This window comes from Diorhabda carinulata, chromosome 6, assembly GCF_026250575.1.
Source record: "Diorhabda carinulata isolate Delta chromosome 6, icDioCari1.1, whole genome shotgun sequence".
Taxonomy (NCBI): Eukaryota; Metazoa; Arthropoda; class Insecta; order Coleoptera; family Chrysomelidae; genus Diorhabda; species Diorhabda carinulata.
In genome coordinates, this window is record NC_079465.1 from 27,473,865 (window position 1) to 27,494,311 (window position 20,447).

The following is a 20,447-nucleotide window of genomic DNA, read 5'->3' on the forward strand; positions in this document are numbered from 1 at the left end:
CTAAGGGCGGGAAGGGAAAGGGGGTGAGTTTTAAAGGGTAAAAATTGAAATTCCTATGGAAAAAAGTCGAATAGCAGAGTTGTAGGTGTTAAGAAGATCTATAACTTTTGTTTTCTGTGAACAATTAAAAAAAATCAAGCTTTTCGTGTTTTTCTTTTTTATTTTTTTCTTTTACAAAAAACACCGTTTTTTCAAGAAATTTTGTGGAAAGTTATTTTTTTATGTCCCATATCTACTGTGGTTTATTTGATTTGAAATATTCAATTTTTCACGTTATTTTAACATAATATCGAAAATGCATCTCCATTTTCAAACAAAAATCCTCTTTTTATATACAGTGACGATTTGTTAATATTGTTTCTATGGAATCAATTTCTTTTTATTTGTTCGTTTACTTTCTAGAATCGAACTGTCTAGAAATATTCTTTTTGTATAAATAGTCGCTTCTTTATGAGCGAGCAAGTTTGTAATCAATTGAATATCATAACGAACGGATCCAAATATTAAAAGTAACCGGTGATTTTGAATAAATTATATAAGTTAGTGAATAGTTAAGTATTAGTGGGTGATTATTATGAAGAAAGGTGTGTATAAACTTACCCCACCGTTAGAAACAGTCTAAATAAATTACAAGTAAACATTCTACTTTCGTAGGTCCCTGTTTTATTGAAGATAACTTGAATGGAGATAAATATTAAGAATTGCTCCAAAATAATATCGTGCCAACTTTGACAAACACATATCCTGATTCAGCAAACTCACAAGCTCCTGCGAATTCATATGATATCAGCGACATGTAGAATCGTGTCATTACCTTCTAAGGTTCGATGACATCGAATTACTAATCAACGCTAATCACTTAAAACTTTTGGGCTCGTGGCATACTCGTATTTGTAGAAGCTACTAATACTGATTGTATTAGTAGCTTCTGAGTATTTCCTGAGTAATTCCTTGGGAATCCTCCTAGTTCCCGTAACCACAGACCATGGGGGTTCTCCGAACTTCACTGTTTTTGAAGCAAAACTCTTCCAGGTTCAATTCCTAAGATTTTCCTTCGTATGTTAATGAAAGCTTGACATTTGCTGATTAAGTGTATCGTAAGCTTAATATGTTCCTTGAACCTGGAGAAAAGGTTTCTCATTGCAGGTTCAGTCAACTTGAAGCTTGGCTAGGCCGTGGGAAATTTCATTACCCATGAATATCCGATTACTAGAGATTCAGAACACTCCTGGAACACTCAGAGAAACACTATAGTAGGTCGATTTAGAGCAGATGAAGGTCCATCATAGTAATGTTGAATATTTCACATATATGAGGTTAAACACTTTTTCCTTTTTTGTTTTGAGCGGGTCCTGGATATAACACTCTTAGCCAGACAACGCAAAATTCATCAACAGTCATGAGAACGTACAGTGACTGTTGAGGCATCCACTTACTTGTGAAATATGTTTGATACTGTTTACCTGATGTTTTATCATGGTCTACAAGAAGGAGTTTGGATTAACCGCTTCTTTTACAAGCATAAGTTATGAATTCAACGTCTTGAAATCATAAGAATATAAAAGTACTACATACTTGTGACTGGTGGTTACATTGAACATGTTACTTTGAAAATAAATCAGCATAACTTCCCTTATTATCTGTCAAATTACGAATGAATTGAGTACAGAGTTGGGACAAGATATGAATGAATTCGTCCTGGCTGGAAACCCGCTTTTTCTACCTAATTAAAATGAAAGATGGCCTGGGAATGATTCATAACGCGAGGCTTTCAACAAACCGCATTTTTTGTCGGCATTAGGGTGGATTCGAAAATTAATTGGGTCGGATATTGGAGTTTTCGATATAAAAAATGATGAATGCTCAATAAGATTTTGAAATATTGACAGAAAACTGAAAGTTTTTTATGCAAACGAGAATGATCCAACAAAAAAATCCTTCCAGTAAATAATTTTATGTCTTAATATTGTTATAGTGTCTTTCTTTGAATCGAAACACCCATAAAATCTTATTGTAAACCTATAAAGGTTTTTCATTTCTGCCGTGAGCTACTACTGTATACTAATTATTTTGCTTGTGTCCCCTTTTTTGCTGTGGTACTGGGGTGCTCAGTAGTTATAAATGATCTATTATTATGATTGATTTCAGAAAATTCAAGATGTGGGATGGCTCCCGCTATCACAGATGCTTTGTAGATCCATAGGTTTTGTCTTCTACATAGCAGAATATGCATGCTGCATCCTCTGCTAAATCTGGCACATCTAAGTATCCATTGAGGCAGCAACGTCTCGACGAAACTCTTCTTCGTGATACTTTATTTCTACTAAGGTTAATACTGTCAAAAGATCCTCTTTGGTCAAAGGTCCTCAGGAATATCTTTTTCTGTCTAAACCCCTGTAACTAATTCCAGTAAATGATTTTTTACCTTTATACATCTTCTTCTAGTACCTTATAGCCGATTCTTCAGTTTTTCTACTAACTAAATAGTTTAAATAATTTATCTGAACCATTAACATATATCAATATTCATATAAAGAATCAAGAAGTAAGATTTAAAAAAAAATGGAAGAATGCTATAACTTTTATATCCTTTTTGGTTCATTCATCCTCATCATCATGTATTTATGTCAATAAAAATAGTAATAATGTAACAGTAATCAAAATAAGCATTAAGTTGCACTTACATTGGATCAGTGAGGGCCTCCCATCTAGTTGTCAAGATGGTTATTAGAAAAAAACTTCCTCCTGAAGAGACGTAGGCTTGGATGTATGATTTTAATTTGGTTATATCTGGCGGAGAGTTTTTCACAAGAAGCCAACCATTGCGGAATCACTATCATTAATTAGAACAATGTCACCGAATAAAGAATCTTTGAATTGGCAGACCAAGTCTCATTTCCTGTGTGGATTAGCTAGTTACGTAATAACTTAAGATACAAGGTCCCTTAAGTAGGGTCTGAATAAATCAATCCATTTGGTATTAGATGAATCTCACAACTCACAACTCAAAAGAAAGGAGTTGCGAGACTTGGTTTTATTTTTGATGGCATCTGTTTACAGACACACTCAGTTTGTTGAGAGAATAATATGTGATTTCCACCAAAAGGGTTCTTCAATCCAGTGGACAGGTCATTTGAAATGGCTTGTCTCGAAGAATTTATGGATTCATACTCTCGTTTACATAATACTAGTTCTGGTGTCTCGAGCTATAAATTATTGTTTCTTTAGTTTAAAACTGTTTTCAAAAAATTGCGGAATGTCGACTTTTTAAAATTTCGTAGGTCAGCATCATCATTCACATCTTTTAAAACTGAATATATTTGTGACTACCACTCCATGTACCTTCTTTAGGGAATTTTAGGTCATATTTCATTTATAACCTCCTTAATGTCCTAATAGCATACAATTAAGTCAATCTATTGGTTTGGTTTTAGAAATAACCAACATACTTACACGAACCCAGGCGAGACGTTTTGAATCGAAGCGTAGCCTACTTTGTCTCGGGACAGCGAAACGAGCAGATCTCTAACGCTCAGATTTCAGCGGAGCTACGCTGCTCTTAGAGATTCTGCACGCGCGACTTAGTTTAGTTTTTTGTTCTGCTTATATTGTTTTGTTTGGTATTTATGTATATCGCACTTCTCGATCCTAAGATCCTAAGGAAAATGACTTTCCTTCTAATAGCGTTTAAGACACAAACGTCTAGCAAGTCAATAGTATTTTTAGGGGTGTAGTTTCGGAGTAGAAAAAGAATTCCTTTGTTTAGATTCTCTAGTTACTGCATAAACACTTGAGGAGGCTACTCCAGCAATGTTTTCTACTTTTCACGTTCCATCGACAATAAAGGGCTTCAACTTCATTTTTGTGAATGTTCAAAATTACATTCTGTTGCATCAATGCAGTTTTTTTTTGGCCTTTTTTTAGGTGGATCGTGGTAACACCAATCAGCAGTTTCCTTAGCCGTATCAGTATCTGACATTTTAAAAATATTAAACTAAAATATTAAATATTAAAATCTAATTGACCAGCATGAGGAGGCATGTTTATTATAGCCAATAGATGCAGAGGCGCGTGGTGATCATGCTTAGATCACGCATCGACTGTTGTTTGGGTCGCTCTGTTTGTTAAGTGTATTTAGTATAAGTATCACTTTGAGGAAACTAAAACAATGATCCTAATAGAAATTGATCTCAATTCAGAAAAATAAATTAGTTTGAAATCCTAATTTATGTGATACCTTGATTCTTGATGTTGTTTTTACAGGTGGAATTAGTGTCATATGGTTTTGTTATTCAACCTTTTAAGTTAATTCCAAACAACCAATTGTTCAAAACATTTTATATGAAAGTTAGTTAAATGATTTCAGCTTAGTCGGCGAGTTATTCCATAAAATTTTAAAATTCTTCAAATGATATCAATCGAATGGAATACTGTTCAGCCAAAACAATTTTTTAATATGAAAATTAAATCCGAAATAATCAGATTGGTTAGTCGGATAAACTCTTATTGACAATGTGACGATTCGTTTTCATTAATTTCAAATTTTACACTGAGTTTTATACCAAATTCGATTATTGATTTATTTTAACGAGGGAACTCAATCCGGTTTTCCAATCTTTTGCTATTTTGTATGTAAATACACTGTTAAAAATACAATAGGAATAATATCTTGACAATATTACTCAAATAGTTTTAAAGTTTTGAAAATATTTAGTTAATATTGTTAATAATAATCATAATAAGAATTACAGAATCAATGAAAATTGATGATGAAGCTTTTGTGGATCGTAGTGAATATAGAGAAAAAAATAAACAAAAACTTGTCACCACATCGCAAGATTTTATACGTAGAGCTATTCATAATTCATATGAGAAGAATACACTTGATACGAAAAACTGAAAAAAGATCGAAAGCCAAAATAGCATCAGAATCAGAGTTTTTTTCTATCAATTCATTTAGCTTCAATTCAATTTGATTCAACAGGAAGAATAGCTACGAATATATCTGTAACGAGTTGAAACCTGCGAGCTCTAGTTGGGTTCTAGAATTTAAACAAACAAAAACGGCCAATATACTGTGAATAAGTTATAAAAACAATATAAAGAAGTTGCCGCCGTGTTTTTGCAACTCGTCTTTCAGGGTACTGCCCATCGCATTCGCCAAACTTTAGATTCTATATACATGATAAAACAGGATAGATTTCACAAGTTCAAACGAGGTGAAATGAGTACCGAGGATGATGCGAGCAGTGGTCGCCCCAAAGATGCTGCCACCGAAATCATCAGAAAAATCCAAAAAATAAATGTAAATAACTATAGAATGAAAGTAATTGAGGTAGTTAAGACCCTAAAGATATCAAAGAAACGTTCTGGACGTATGTGGGAATGCGGAAGCTCTGGGTACCGCGCGAGCTTAGAATTAACCAAAAACCATAACAAATTGCTGATACGAAAGCTCTGTTCAAAGTGGTTGATGCTCTCAATCGACTAAAAAGAACTTATTGATGATTCCGAGCGTTGCTTTGAGCTGTATAATCCGAATTATTGCTTCGAAGTGTGACAATGGCTCTATCATTTCACACCAGACAAAAGTCATACGAAATGACTGCACGTGATAAACCGATTTCAAAAAGTTGAAAACGCAAAAGTCGGCTGGCAGGGTTATGGCCTCAATATTTTAGAATACGCATGGTATAATATTGATCCACACTCTTAAAAACAGGAAAACCCTTAAAAAGCAACTATTATGTAGCTTTACTGAAGCGAAATCACAGAAAAACAGCTTCATTTAAAAGTAGAAAGCTGTTTCATCAAGCCAATGCACAAATCAATAAAAGCGATGTCTAAATTGTACGATTTGGGTTCTGAGTTGCTTACGTATCCACCGTATTTTCCAGATCCGCCCTTCGGTGAATTTTTTCTATTTTGAGACCTCGAGAGAAGGTCTGGATAACAATTTTGTCCCGATGCAGAAGTTATCGTCGAAACTGAAGCATATTCTGAGGCTAATGATAAATCCTTGTATAAAAATTATATTGAAAAATAATATGGTCGCTATAATCGTTGAATTAATTTGTTAAAAATTTTGTATAAATTAACTTTAATTATATATAATCATTTTGGTTTGTTTGATCATATATTTAATTTAGTTTAAAAAACAATTAATGTTTATGTAAAAGTTTGTAGCTGTAACAGGGGAAATGTCGATTCAAGACAACTAAAAGCATAAATATTTTATCAAGAAATTGGAAAATTTCATTCAGAATGGCTTTAGAACGATTCGTTTGATTTCGGAATTTTTCAATACTTGATATAACTTGTTTGAAAATGTCAGCGTTTACTCAAGTAATGAAATGAAATCAAATTTTGTTTCCAGGTTATTCAAACTGATGCTATATCCTGACAACGAAGTGTTTGCTGACGATATTTCGTTCGAATCAACGAACGGTATTATCGATTTCGACCCAAGGATTGTTTACACTGGAAATTTAGAAGGTAAGCTTTTACTATAGCTACTTTATAAAAGAGTCGGTCAAGATTTTTATTGTTGTTTCATACTGTAACGAGATAGGTTGTTAACTTGGGTCATTCTTCTTCATCCTTTATTTATATCATTATGTTTTTATCGAATATTCTAGGAGTGTCCTTAAAGATTTCAATAATGTTTGGACTAGATGTCGGCAACCTATGGCACGCGTGCTAGATCTGGCACGCCTGGAATTTTAAAACGACACGCATAACTTTATACAGTTTGTTGTATAATATTTCAAAATAAACCAATTAAACGGAGGTTTGATATTGAGGATACGTTTTGTAAATACAAAATAATGTACCATATGTTAGAAAGGGATTACGTACAGCGATTTTCAGAGAGAAATTTCCTAAAATATATCGAATTAGGTGGTAGAATCGAATTCTTCATCAAATTCTTCGCACAACATTTAGTGTACATTGTGGAATAAATTGAATTTCAACTTTATTATGTAATATGTGATAAAAACCATAAACAGGTGCGATTTTTTTTCTTAAATTCACAGTATGAACAACCCTTTTGGATTATAAGCACCCCTTGGCAAATTTTAAGTAAGAAAGAGGGTCGTATGGCACTTTGTTAGAAAGGGATTTTAGTCCTCTGCTCAGCAATTTTGAATTTGTTGGTATCATAACTCAGATTTAAGATGTAAAATTTTGATAAATGTTCAAAATGACCACCATTCACTTCTTGACAATAACCGAGGCGATTTTAGAATTCTTGTAAATGTTGTATGACCTCCAAATCAGCAATATTGTCTGGTCTATTAAAATATACTTTGGAAATAATCAGGTATTTTCATGTATGTACATCAGGAAAAACTCTTTGAAGATATTAAAATATGAATCAAAAAACCAAATAAACAATTGATAGGAATCTAGTCTGGTCTGCTTTCATTTAGATATTTAAAGTTTGATTGTAGTAATAAAACAAAAACACAAAAGGAAATTTTTAATAATAAATACCATGGTCAACAAGTTTCGCAGTCTACAGTTAGCAAAATTGAAAAACCAGGTAGAAATGTTCAATTTACTGATAAATAAAAGTTAGATGTAGTTCTAGAGATTGAGGAAAATCCGCATAAGACAACTTATTACATAACTTATTTTGAGAGTTTTGATAAAGAATCCTTCCCCTATCAATATTTTCTGTTATCCTAGACGTTTTTGAAAGACCTTTTGCTGGTGCTTTGAACGTGGAACTGGTCTCTTCAAAACACTAAAACCATATTTTAATTAAATTTGTATTCGGAGCTTTATTAATGTGTCTTAATACATATTCTGAACAATAAAGTCGCCTCGTCAAGACGTATGAACGACCGTTTTCGTAAAATGTGCGCATATAAAAAGCGCGATGCTTTCCGTCGAAGTTCCTAATAGCCATTAAAATTCCACGTGTGCAACCATCCAACCACGGGCTTCCCCCGCCCACGCACCGCTTACCTTGCGAAAAAAGATGATGCAATATGCACGTATCGCTAAACATATTATCAGTTGTCATCCGAATACAACGTGTTCCGTTACTTAATGCAAAAAATTCACGTGTAAGTAGATGACGTGAAAATAAAAAATATTTTTCCTACAAATCCTCGTTAGGAAATATGTAGATTCTCAGAAAACCGTCGCCATGGAGAAAATTATCATAATTATTTATTCAAAATACTCACAGGAGGTTTTGACACACAATCAAACATTGAACTGCATACGGAAAAAAATGAAATGTAGAAATGGACCTCCCTGACCAATCCATGTCTTTGCGAATGTTTAGTATATCACATAACATGGATGGAAAATCATTTTGGAAAAATTCTAAGTATCGCTGAGTATTACCTACTATTCCTGCTCACACATTAATACAAAATCGATGTTGATTCTTGGTTCAATTGTATCGTGAGGATTTTCATCTGCCCATAAATCTAATTTGTGTCAATTGATAAAACCGTTTCGTGTGGAACCAGCTAGATCAGTAAACAGTACTTTTCCAACAAATGTAATATCAACTCGTTGTTTATCTAAAAAACCAACGAGATAAGGCCAGTCTTGCTGGATAATCCTCTACATCCATGGCCTAGAGTATCCTATGAATAGTTGTCGTTGATACGTCAAATTGTGGTTAAATTTTACGTACGCTTGTTTTAAGATTAACATGAGATTGTGTTTTAATACCTTCCGTATTTCAATAAATAATTACAATTTATGGCAATATTTTCAGAATATCTCATTATTTTCACGTCATCAACTCAATCCCAAATTTTTGAAATTGAGTACAGCTTCTAAAACATATTTTGAGTAAAATGTGGGATGTAGTTCACTTTCTCATCAACTATTTTTTTCTTTTAAGGAATAGAGCTCCAAGTTAATCGCTTGTAATGAATAAAAATGAGACGCTCTGGCTTTTTTATGACGCGTACATCAAATTGTGATAATGCACTCTGACTATGAATAATAAAAAAAGATAATATCATAATGTGGCTTTGATTGTAACGATCTTCACGTTAATGAAAGGCCATTTGTCTTCATTATAATACACGACTGCTTTGATGCAGTCTTTACATTATACTCCCCTTTTTCATGGAAATACGCGCAACGGATGAGAACTCATCAACTTGAATATAAACCATGAAAGCCAATTAGCATGAGAGAAATTGCAGGAAAAATGAAAATGAGAATTTTTGAAAACACGATGCAACGCGGCTGTACTACAAGGTTTAATTGATAGAGAGTTAATTAATTTTTCAACACTGAATATTGCATTACGTACGAATGACGCTACGGGAATTGATTAGGTGCTTCAGATGTTCCTAGAAAAAAAGCATACGGACTGCACAGAATCTAAGATCACTTGAATATAATGGCTATGCAAATTTTAAAGTACGGGAACTTTTGAAATAAAATGAATGAATGTCTTGTTCAAAAAAAGTAACAATTTCAGAAATAAATCGAACGAAAAATTAATTTTCATTGAGAGGTCTTTTTTGGTCACCATTTGAAATGCTTACTACAGTGTCTAATAGTAAGCAAAGCACATTCTTATGAACAGTTTTTAGACCTTATAAACGTGGTTTAAGCAGAATGAGTCGAATTTTTTTATCTACTCATAACATTAGATGAAACTTCATCCATCATAACAATCCTGAAACGAAAAAACAGTAAAGGCAGTGGACTGTAAAAAGACTTTAATCCCTTAAAAGGTGAAAAATAACAGGTAGAGTATTAAACATCATTAGTTGATATGAAAAAAGGAGAAATCGCTAAAAAGCGACCTACTTTTTAAATAGGACAACCACACCTTCTCACACTCCGTTTTTCGCAATGGATAAAATTCAAGCACATCGAATTTGTTGATCTGGCCCACAGCAACTTTCACCTGTATACTAACCTTGAGATTTCACTTGCAGATAAGAAATTTTGTTTGGACGAGAATGCATGCTTAAACGACTGTTTTGAAAAGTTAAAATAGAATAGTAGAATTTTTTGGAGGGACCCGATAAGGACTTTTTCAGGTGATTTCGCAATCTGGTAAGGTATAGGTCATGATAAAGACCTGACAAAGACCTGATGAGGATGTAACGCAATCAGTAATGAAGTCCCGATCAGGTTACTGATCAGGATTGCCTTATAGATCCTTATTAGGATTAACTTATATGGTTCTGATTTCCTATACTCTCTTCTCTCATCTTTTTGCCAAAGTTTCTCCAGACCTAACCAAATTTTCTCAAAAATAAAACTTGCATTCTAAACAATAATGTTCCTTTTTGAAAACGCTAGTAGCGTGTATTTCTGTCTCTGGATGTAATTGCTGCTAACATTCTCCTGGGCATGCTTTCAATTAGGTGCTGTATCACTTCTTGGGATATATTCTCCCATTGCTCTAATGCCGCTCACTCAAGCTCAATTAAATTTTGATGAGATGGATTTCGACGATGAATGCGGCGTTTTAAAATGTCCCAGATATGCTCGATAGGATTCATATCTGGACTTCTTGGTGGTCAGTCAGAGTATGAATTCCTACTTCGTTTAGTTTATTCAGAACATTTTCCACAACGTGTGGTCTAGCATTATCACGCATTAAACGAAAATCATCACCAATAAATGGCCCAAACGGAACGACGTGATTTTCAAGAATGTCAGTTATGTATCTTGCTGCGTTAAGGGCGGGTCTAGGAAAAGACACTAATTCTGTGCCGACATCAAAACAAATTCGTCCCCAAAACATGATAGACCCTCCTTGGAACGGCTCCCTGGGAATGATACAAGACTGTGCAAATCTTTCTTCTCGCTGTCTTCGAATTTGATTACGTCCATCTGGACCTATTAGACTGATTCTTGTCTCGTCAGTAAACACCAATTTCCAAATTCCAATATAAATGTTGCCTTGCAAATCTTAGTTTAGCAACACGATGCTGCTCTTCAAAGGTTTCTGGAGAACTCTTCTGCTGTGTAGACCAGCATTCTGAAGATGTCGTATTATTGATTTATCAGAGATTTAAGACTTCTCGTAAAAGGCTGTTGAGCTCGATACTTGTCATTGACAGAGTTCTTAATGAATTTAATTGCAAAAAACGGTCATCTCGAGGAGTTAAAACTGAAGGACGTCTTTGTCCAGGCATCCTAGAATATGAACCAGTCTGCTGATAAGAAATTTTGCTACATTTTATCGCTAACATTTAAGATACTTCAACTTTTTGTGACATAAAAAAAAAGAAACCCGAAAGATTAACGTTTTAGGTTTTCATATTGAAATAAAGGGTGATGCGTTGTTTATGGTCACGAGTTTATTTTTTGATTATCGTATTCTTCAGTCTTTCAACATTGTTCCACCATCTTGTTATTGTTTTGTTGCCATTAGTTCTGGTAATGACACATACTTTCATTATTGTCTTTAGTATAATGTACTTAAATTAACTCTCCTCTACATCTCAATTGATTCAATTTGTATTTAATCTTGTCATATTTCCATTTCTTTTTTGATTGATTCTTTCGAATCTTCCGACTATCTTCTTCTTCATTAACTGATATAATTAAATTTTAAATTTTAAATTTTCTCTATTTTTGTTCCTTCTAACGTGGTATCTATCTGCCTTCCAATTTCTATTTTGATATTAAATGTCCCGCATGTGAAGATGATTAATGATGAATTTTCATTTTTTCTACTGATTTCTGATATTGATTGTTTTCAGTATCTTCTATTGTCTCACTACTCAATTATATTTCCAAATAAACATTACGAGGGTTGCTACTTTTGAGTTTTGAGATATGACAAATCTGACATGTCTGTCATCATAAAGTTATAATTAAGTAGCAACCCTCGTAATGGTATAGATACGTAAAACTCACCATTATTTTTGAATAAAATATTAATGTACATAATTATGTATTATCTTGTATGAGAAAGCAATATTTTAGAAACTGAATATTCCCTTTCATCCTCTAAAAAAAATATCGAGTTAGAAACCACGCTAGATTTTTTATCTTGTGATATTCGCACTAATTTCAAATTACGATGGGTCGAGTGTAGGTAATTGGCATAAGTTGGAATTCTCCAAGGGAATGAAATTGCATTTGTATGGCCTCCCTCACTCTTATCGATTTCATTTAAATTCATACGATCCAAATCGCCTCCTATAAATCCAAGGCATTGCTTGGAAAAATTGGAATAGGATTTTCATCTTGTTTTAGAAACTTCAAGTTGAATGGGTTTTCTCTCCATTTATTTTATTTGTGTATGAAGAGCATATTTCCATAAGGTTATTCAAAAATACACAGTTTATAAATCATTTAAATTAGTATACAGAAATTAATTTTAAATCAATTCATTTCGTTATCGAATAGTATTTCCAATCGAGATTTTCAATAGAAACATCAATAATGTAAATATGTTCAATTAAATTTTTCACTTCTTAGACCTTTTTTATATGTTTTTTTTTTGATAAATTTGGTTCATATTGGGTCTTTTTTAATTGAAATTTTGTTTTAAAACAAATAAAAATATTGACGATGTGACCTATCAGCTTTCAAAGAACCGTTTCACATGTCTCCTATATTCCAAGACCCAAGTCTAAGTGAAAATAATCTGATTCGAATTTTCCATGGAAGCGCTTTTCAATTGTGGTGGTATCTTGATGAAAGCAGTCTCCTTGTTTGTCTAGCGCCCAAAACTTATCATTCAGCATTTATTTGATGATATCAGAATATTGAGAAGATTTGTATTTACCCAACAAGTTTTCAGTAACTCTGACAAACGCCATCCAAGCTCCTCTTTTTTTTTCATTTAAGGTGGTAATGGATTTTTTGACTCCTTCTTTATTTTAGTGTCACTCAAAGAAGGAAATTTTTGTTATAAAAATTAAAGACCGGTTCCATCATCGTCCATGGCTTTTTCTCAATATTTTATTACCCTAATTTGATGAGCAAAGTTGGTAATATTATTTTTCGTTAAAAAAGTTACATTTCTCAAAGTTCTTAGCGGTCATATTGCTCTTACATAATGTTCCTTTCTCTTTCGGCTGTTCCACTCGCATAAAAAGCAGCAGTATACAATGTAGCCCGTTTGTAATCCTAAAACCAAAGCAACAACTTTTAAATCTTTAAATCTAATAAAGAGTGTTTGTGCAGTATTTCAATTTCTGAGAATCCTTACAAAAACATTCACTTTTCCTGAATGTTGATTTGGCTTTTACAAAAAAATTAATTGATTCTACATTAACCGGCTAATGATATAGTTGTTCATTTTTGAATATTTCTTGAGACACTGAAAAGATATCCGAGGAAGAATTTGTAAAACGAAAAATACTTTTTTCATTTATTCTGCATAGAATTAAGTTTTGTACTCCAACTTTAGGTTTGAAAGTGGAAATTTGATACATTTCTAAATTCATTGAAACGATGCAAAATATGAAACTTACAACTCATCCATTCTAGTACCTGGTTATTAGGAACAATAAAGTTTAAAACTAATTTGAATATTGGATAATAATCTTCTCGAAACATATGAAACAATAGAAAATTACGTAATTATTGGATTCGTAAAAATGACGAATGCGCTGCGGTTAAAAATATCAAAACCGTCATGAGAAACATGAAATTATATATAATTTTTAATCAAAAAATCAGAAGATACAATTAGTGATATGAACAACTGAAGGTTCTAATTGTGCTTGCGCGATTATTTATCAATATTTATAGAAGAAAAACCATTCTTGGGCGAACGTACTTTACTGATCATAATAAGCACGATTAAAGAAAATACAGCAGGTTTTAGAGCACAATTTCGATCAATGAAATCACAATACAGATAGGGATAATTATTTTTCCTCTGCACGTCTGCATAAGAGGTGATTTTTGAGATGATTTCTCTCGAAGTACTGTGATTATAATTTTGTGGATCTCACTCCAAATGCACCGAAAAATAATCAGTTCCTTCAGTTTTCATGTAATTAAAAAAGGAAATGGACAAAATATCTGTTCATGCAAATACCACTGTATCAGACAGTACACAATCTATATATCATATATTTCAAGTTTGAAGACTCCACGTTGTTTAGTATTTGTTTGACAGCCATCAATAGTGAACGTTTTCAGTGAATTTGTAAACATGGTAAAAATTGGTCATCGTTATGTGGTTCAATACTTTAATTTGTAAGGCTTTAGTCCAACCAATATAAAGGTGAACTAGATTGTACTCTGGGTGAGATTGGTCCTTCATTATCAACAGTGAAACATTGAGTAGCAAAGTTTAAACGAAGCCGTACGACCTGCGAAGAGCTGCATCGCAGTGGTCGATCAAATGAGGTGATGACTTCAGAAATGTTGAAGAATATCCACAATGCGGTACTAGATGATCGTCGACCGAAAATGCGTGAGCTAGCAAACATAGTAGGCATTTCAAAAAGTGCGTTACATTGCATATTATTTGAAAATTTCGACAAGTTGGTAACAATGGAACTAAAACAGCGTCGTGAAGATGTTACCGTCAAGTGTTTGACAATGTTTCATATAAATAAGACCGAATCTTGCACTGTTTCATAACCAACCATAACGGCAAAGACCGTTCCACCTGCAAGCAACGTCTAGGCGTCGGTTTTTCAAATAAAACCAGTATGCAGCATGTCCTGAATTAAATATCATTATGAGAATAGGAGTCGTTTACAGAGTAGAAAGCACTTTCCAGTAGATATACCCTCAAAAACTATTGCCGAATGCGGGAAAAGATATCGATTTGATTACAATTGGCAAATGATTGTGCATTTTTTTGCACTGTAAAATATTGAGCCCTTTACTAATTCTAAATGTGGAGTAGATAGGTGAAGGTCGTAGACCGCGTTTCTAAGTGGATAGTCATGCATCGATCTTCTGAAATTGTAGAAGCGTGCTTACGAATTAGGCAAACGGATTCAAAGATTGAAAAGAAAGGAAGAGTCAGAGTTTTTAGTCTTTTGAAGAAATCCGAGAAAATATCTAACTGCTCTCTTTTGTAGTTTGAAGATTCGCTCAAAATGAGTCGTACTCCAGAAGGGAATAGCATATCGGAGATGCGACATAAGGGCATAATAGACTGTTAAGGAGGTGGATAAGTTCATTTCTTTGAAAACTGATCTCAGCGCAAAGCAGGAGGAACTTCATTTTTTAGATAAGGCGGCAATATGTAACTCCCATTTCAAGGAATTTTCCATAACAAGCTCTAAGAATTTCACAGAGTCAATGACTTCATAGGTGGCTTATATGATAGTTTTAGAAATGTTAAAACAGACAATATTAGAATCGCACCATGATTTAAAGGTGATTAGATCACTAGATATGGTCCTATGATGTGCCGTGAGATCAGGGTTCCTCCAAGAGAAACTAGGAAATATGATGTCGGCAGTTAATGACTATTTTCAGGAACTTTTCTCTGTTACGCAAAGTACTTCTGGGACCATTATTTCTGTGAAGCATGTATAAATTTCCAGAATTTTATATTGAGCAGTTTTAGCATTTCTAAAATGCAGAAATTTCGTAATTTGATTAAGAATCGTTATATTCAAAATATACGACTACTTGAACAAGTATTGTTCTAAGGATATACGAGTGGTCAAAAATTCTCGTTTATTTTCTGTTTATGCTCTAAAAAGAACGTGTGCGATAATTTAGACTAATTTAGAGTAATAATAATAATTATATAACATAAAATTTTGTATTTGTAGCGTAGACCATTGTGAAAATTTACATTTGAGTGCTTATAATTTTGTTGTATGCCAGGCGAAATACGGTTTTTATAGTGAAATGCACATTTTTCTTCATGAAAATACTAATATACAATGTTAAATTCATATAACTGTATAAAAAAATAAAAATGTCATAAGCATTCACATCCTGTGTGCTACGAGGGTTGTCTGAAAATTTACAACCTAACAATGAAACAAGACAGTTTTTTTCGTAATCATTGTTATTTTTCAAAATAATCTCTTTTTGAGACCACACACTTTTTCCAGCGATGCAATAATCTTTCTAACCCTTCCAAATTATAGTTTCTCTTCTCTTCTTTTCAAAATAGTTGTTTACGTATGCTGCATATCAAAACAACGCATTTGCCATATACTAATCGTCCGTTATGACCCTTGTTTGCTCAATTGGGACCAAAAACTCATTTGAAGGAATATTCTTCAGTCCTCATTGACAGGTTCTACGCAAAATGAATCGAATTTTTTGCGACTATTTGTACGTACGAAAAATCTGCATTCACCGTTCACCGCTAAACTGTTGAAACGAATAAACAGTCATGATAGTGGATTGCAAACAGTGACCGTTAGGTTAATCCATAACAGCAAAATATTACGCATAATTGCTCGTACAATAAAGGAAGAAATTGCAAAAAAGCGACCCCATTTGAAGCAAAAAAAGTGCTTTTCCATCAGGACATGCACCTTCACATTTCGAATCAGTTGATCAACCACCGTATTCAACAGTTCTGGTTCTTAGCAACTTTTCCCTGTTTCTTAATCTGGAAGGGATGTATTCGAGTTGCGTCCCGCAGTCAAATTTTAATACGGGTTACTTTAAGGGTGGTAGTAATACTTCTGTAAGATAATTATACTCCTCAGGATCATGGATATCTAAACATTAAATTCTGATTAACCATTTTCTTATCTGGATCTTAAAAAAAATATATATTACCAACTTTTTAATCATAACACCCCCTCTCATTTTATGTTGTTGGGATAACTTCCTTGAATGGGGATAAATTTAAAGTAATTAATATCTAAATTTTCAATTTTCTTTTTTTGGATTTTGGATATTCTTCCTAATTTTTTTTTCGTGACGGTTCTTACTGCTTGTTCAGTTTTTTTCAACAGTTAGTGTGTGGCTTTCTTCTCGGCTGTTTAAATATTCTTCACTGTTTATAGTGACTTTCCAGGTCGTATAGAATCTGCTCAATACTTTATTTTTTTCCTCCATTTTTTTATCCATATTTTACACTACTTTCAAATGAACGTCGCATTTTGATTCTAAACAACGCATCTGTGGAAAAAGTACAATGTACAACACGTGAGAAAGTGATATATTATTCCAATCATTTGCAGAAAACTGCTATAATTCCTCTCACTTGTTGTACCATAAACTATTTGTACTTCTATACAAAAACTGGTCCTCTTTATTATATTTTAATAAAAATCTAATAGCACTTCGCAATCATTCTATTATTCGCACTGATGTTTGGGTTTTGCGAATAAAGATTTATAAAATACTGAACGGTTTCTATATTGTTGGATCTCTTCAGAGCATTTTCGATCGGAAGCTCTAATCCGACTTGAGGACAAATCCAGTCGGTTTAACCAACCAACCTAACATAACCAACCAATTCTAGTCTTGTACAATAGTTACAGTTAGAATTTATTTCAAAATGTCAAAAAATTTTAATTTGTTTAAAGAATATAAGAGTAATTTTAAAATCACTCAATTTTCAATAAAATGGTAGGCGAATATATAAAATGTCTCTCTTATGAAAAATAAAATATAATAAAAGATTCAATTATAACAAAAGAAACTAACAAAGTGAAATTGATATACCTGAATATAAAATAAAAGGGACAAAGATGTCGTAAAAGATGATATTCGTACTAAAACCAGAACGTGGCTTACTACGTTTTCCTGCTATCTCCTTTTATGGTTTATATTATTGGATTTCTGCCTTTATCAGTTCCTGTACGCTATAATGTTGTATGAGTTACAAAAAAGCAGAACGTGTGTTACAAATGTTTACGTGCCACTAAGACAGGGTCTCCCTGAATGCAGTCGTTGTTGCTTCAACAATATAACGTCGTAATGGGGCTTATATTGATAATAAAAATAAAACCTCGACCTGAATTTTACTGAAATTATGTTGTTACTTATATCAAATAACAATTTCTGAATGTAAAAATCACTCCCTATTAACATAACTAACAATGTTTATAATTGAAATCTTTTGGATCTTCCAGTCATTTTTTTTTTTTTCAAAAATAATTCGCTTCCTTATTGGGAATAAAATGATTGTCTCTGAGTGTCCACTTAAGGATCTAGACGTGAACTATTAAGTAATAAACTGGTGATTCTGAAAAGCAGAATAATCAATTCTAAAATAGAAGTACAAAAGATTAGGAAAAGGACTACTAGAGGAATAGTACCACACCTATATTATGACTAATAGCCTTCTTCTTCTTTCTTCCATGATAGATTTTACACCTTCTTCGATGTTTTTCCTCTTCCTGACTCTGAATTATTGTTTCTCAACATCTTTTTTGTGTTATGGTCCACCTTAGCCCTTCTGAAATTCATTTGCCTTCCTTATGTAACATACATAACTTTAAATATTGAAAAATTTAATAATGAATGATAAAAACTTAAATTATGGGTGGAAACAGTGGCAAAAATATTCTTACACATTTTGACTGATTTGGGTATGTGATTTCTAATTCTTTACAAAGCCGTGCCACCTCTCTTTTCATATTAAATACAATTCTAACTTCTTTGTACTGTATTATTGATATATCAAAGAAAATTCACTAACATTAGATATATCATTCATGTTGCGAAGTCATTTTGTTTTCAAATTAGTGAATTTTTGAATCAGCAGATAGAATATTCAGATGATGGATAATAGTGAGTGGTATCTGTGACTTGACATTTTTGGAACCAATGAAACTGCGTATTATAAAAATATAGAGTATACCTTAGCTCAATTTATCAAACCGAGATGCCCATCACTACTGTCTAACCTAATATTGAAAAGAAGTTCACATAGACTCGTTCTCCATCATTATAGATACGATTTTCAGTTCATATTACACTTGATACTTCAATGAAAATATTTTATTAATTATATGATGTAATTGTCACATTCATTTTACGAAATTACCAAGAGAATAACAAAGTTAGTTACTCTCCAACATATGCAGTTGTTGGGGTTCGAAATTTATTCAACAGAGCAGAATATCCTGAATAGCGCAACAATTGCGAAACTGATGCTCGAACCACAATTATAACTTAAGAGAAAGGGAGGTATAATAATTACAGCAGGAAGAACAGACGTCGTGAATTCTTGGAAACAAGAAAAATATATTAAGGATATTAAGTTTTATTAAAAATAAGATAATAAAAGAATGATATTAATAAAACGGTGACTGAGAAAGCAACTAAACAGATTCTGGTTGTTATAGAAAAAATTACCCTACAGAATATTATAATTACATCTAGAAAAAATTTGGAATATTAAGAATAATAAGTTGTTTTCTAAACTTTAATTATAAATATGAAAATATTAATCTAAATTGTAAGGGTATTAGGCTGGTTCAAATATAAACGGGCATTTTCCTTTAAAAGAATGTATTATTAAGTTACAGAGCTGAAAATTCTCGCCAGTCTCCGTTGCACTCTATCTACAACCTTTTTCCAGCTCTCCGGAAGCTTTCGGATACTCGCAGTCCGCCCAGTGCCTCTGTCAATGTACCAAATAAATAATAGTCGCATGGTGACAAATCGGAACTATAAGGAAGATGTTCAGTGTTTTCTAACCCAATTCAATCAACGTTTCTATCGTGAGCCGAGTTATATTCGGCCTTGGGGTTGTCTTGCAGCACTATAGATTAGGATATCACGTCGTTTTGATCTGTAGATAGGTATATACAATATACAACTTCCTTGAACCTTCGCTTCAACTGGCGCGCATTCGTCTGTCTTAGTCCACTTCGTAGACGCGCGTTTATTCTCCAGAATATAGTGGTGAAACCAAGTTTCGTCTTGTATTTTATATTTTTTCCCATACTTTACATGAAACATTTTCAGAAAATATTCCCTCCTTAACTATGATAATTTTGGCAAAATAGCTCCAAAATCGATATTCTCTTATAAGCATATTTATGAGGAAAAATTGAAAAGTAAATTCCCCGAAAATTTTTTCCCGAATTTCAAGTCGTCTTCCATGTCATACCTCTTTTTAGCAGTTGGGATATGAATCTGAATAAAACTGGTATTGAATTCTTTGTTGGTACAAAATCCTTGACATAATTTGTGTATTCTGATAAAACCAAGATGTCAACGCCGAGCCGCCTCGTTGATTTAGGTTGTTGTCGCACTTATGTTGACATAATCCGCAGTCTGGCCAACGGTATTCAATTATACCCATTATGTGCATGTCCAGTCTCTTCATTTCCTGAGCGAAATTATCGAGGTTCCCAGGTGAAAACAGGGCTCAAACGTTCTACAGATGCGCAACTTTAATTTCACTTTTTGGAACCAGGGATTCTTAGCACCTCTTTCAGATCATCTATTTCGATCTGTCGACATAGTTATTACTAGTTATGACTACTTTGATTGATGATTTTTTTCCATTTATTTTCTATGAATTATATCGGCTAAATACAATATTTATCAGTAACTAACATCATTTATACAGATTGAGT

At 33.0% G+C, this 20,447-nt stretch overlaps 1 protein-coding gene across 1 annotated transcript in view; it reads left to right on the forward strand.

The window, feature by feature from the left end:
* The window catches only part of LOC130895269 (disintegrin and metalloproteinase domain-containing protein 10-like), a 226,273-nt gene that overhangs the window by 83,241 nt on the left and 122,585 nt on the right, over nt 1-20,447 (forward strand). Inside the window, exon 3 of the mRNA XM_057802492.1 lies at nt 6,377-6,495. Coding sequence (XP_057658475.1) covers nt 6,377-6,495 — 119 coding nt within the window. The remainder of the gene's footprint in view (nt 1-6,376; nt 6,496-20,447) is intronic.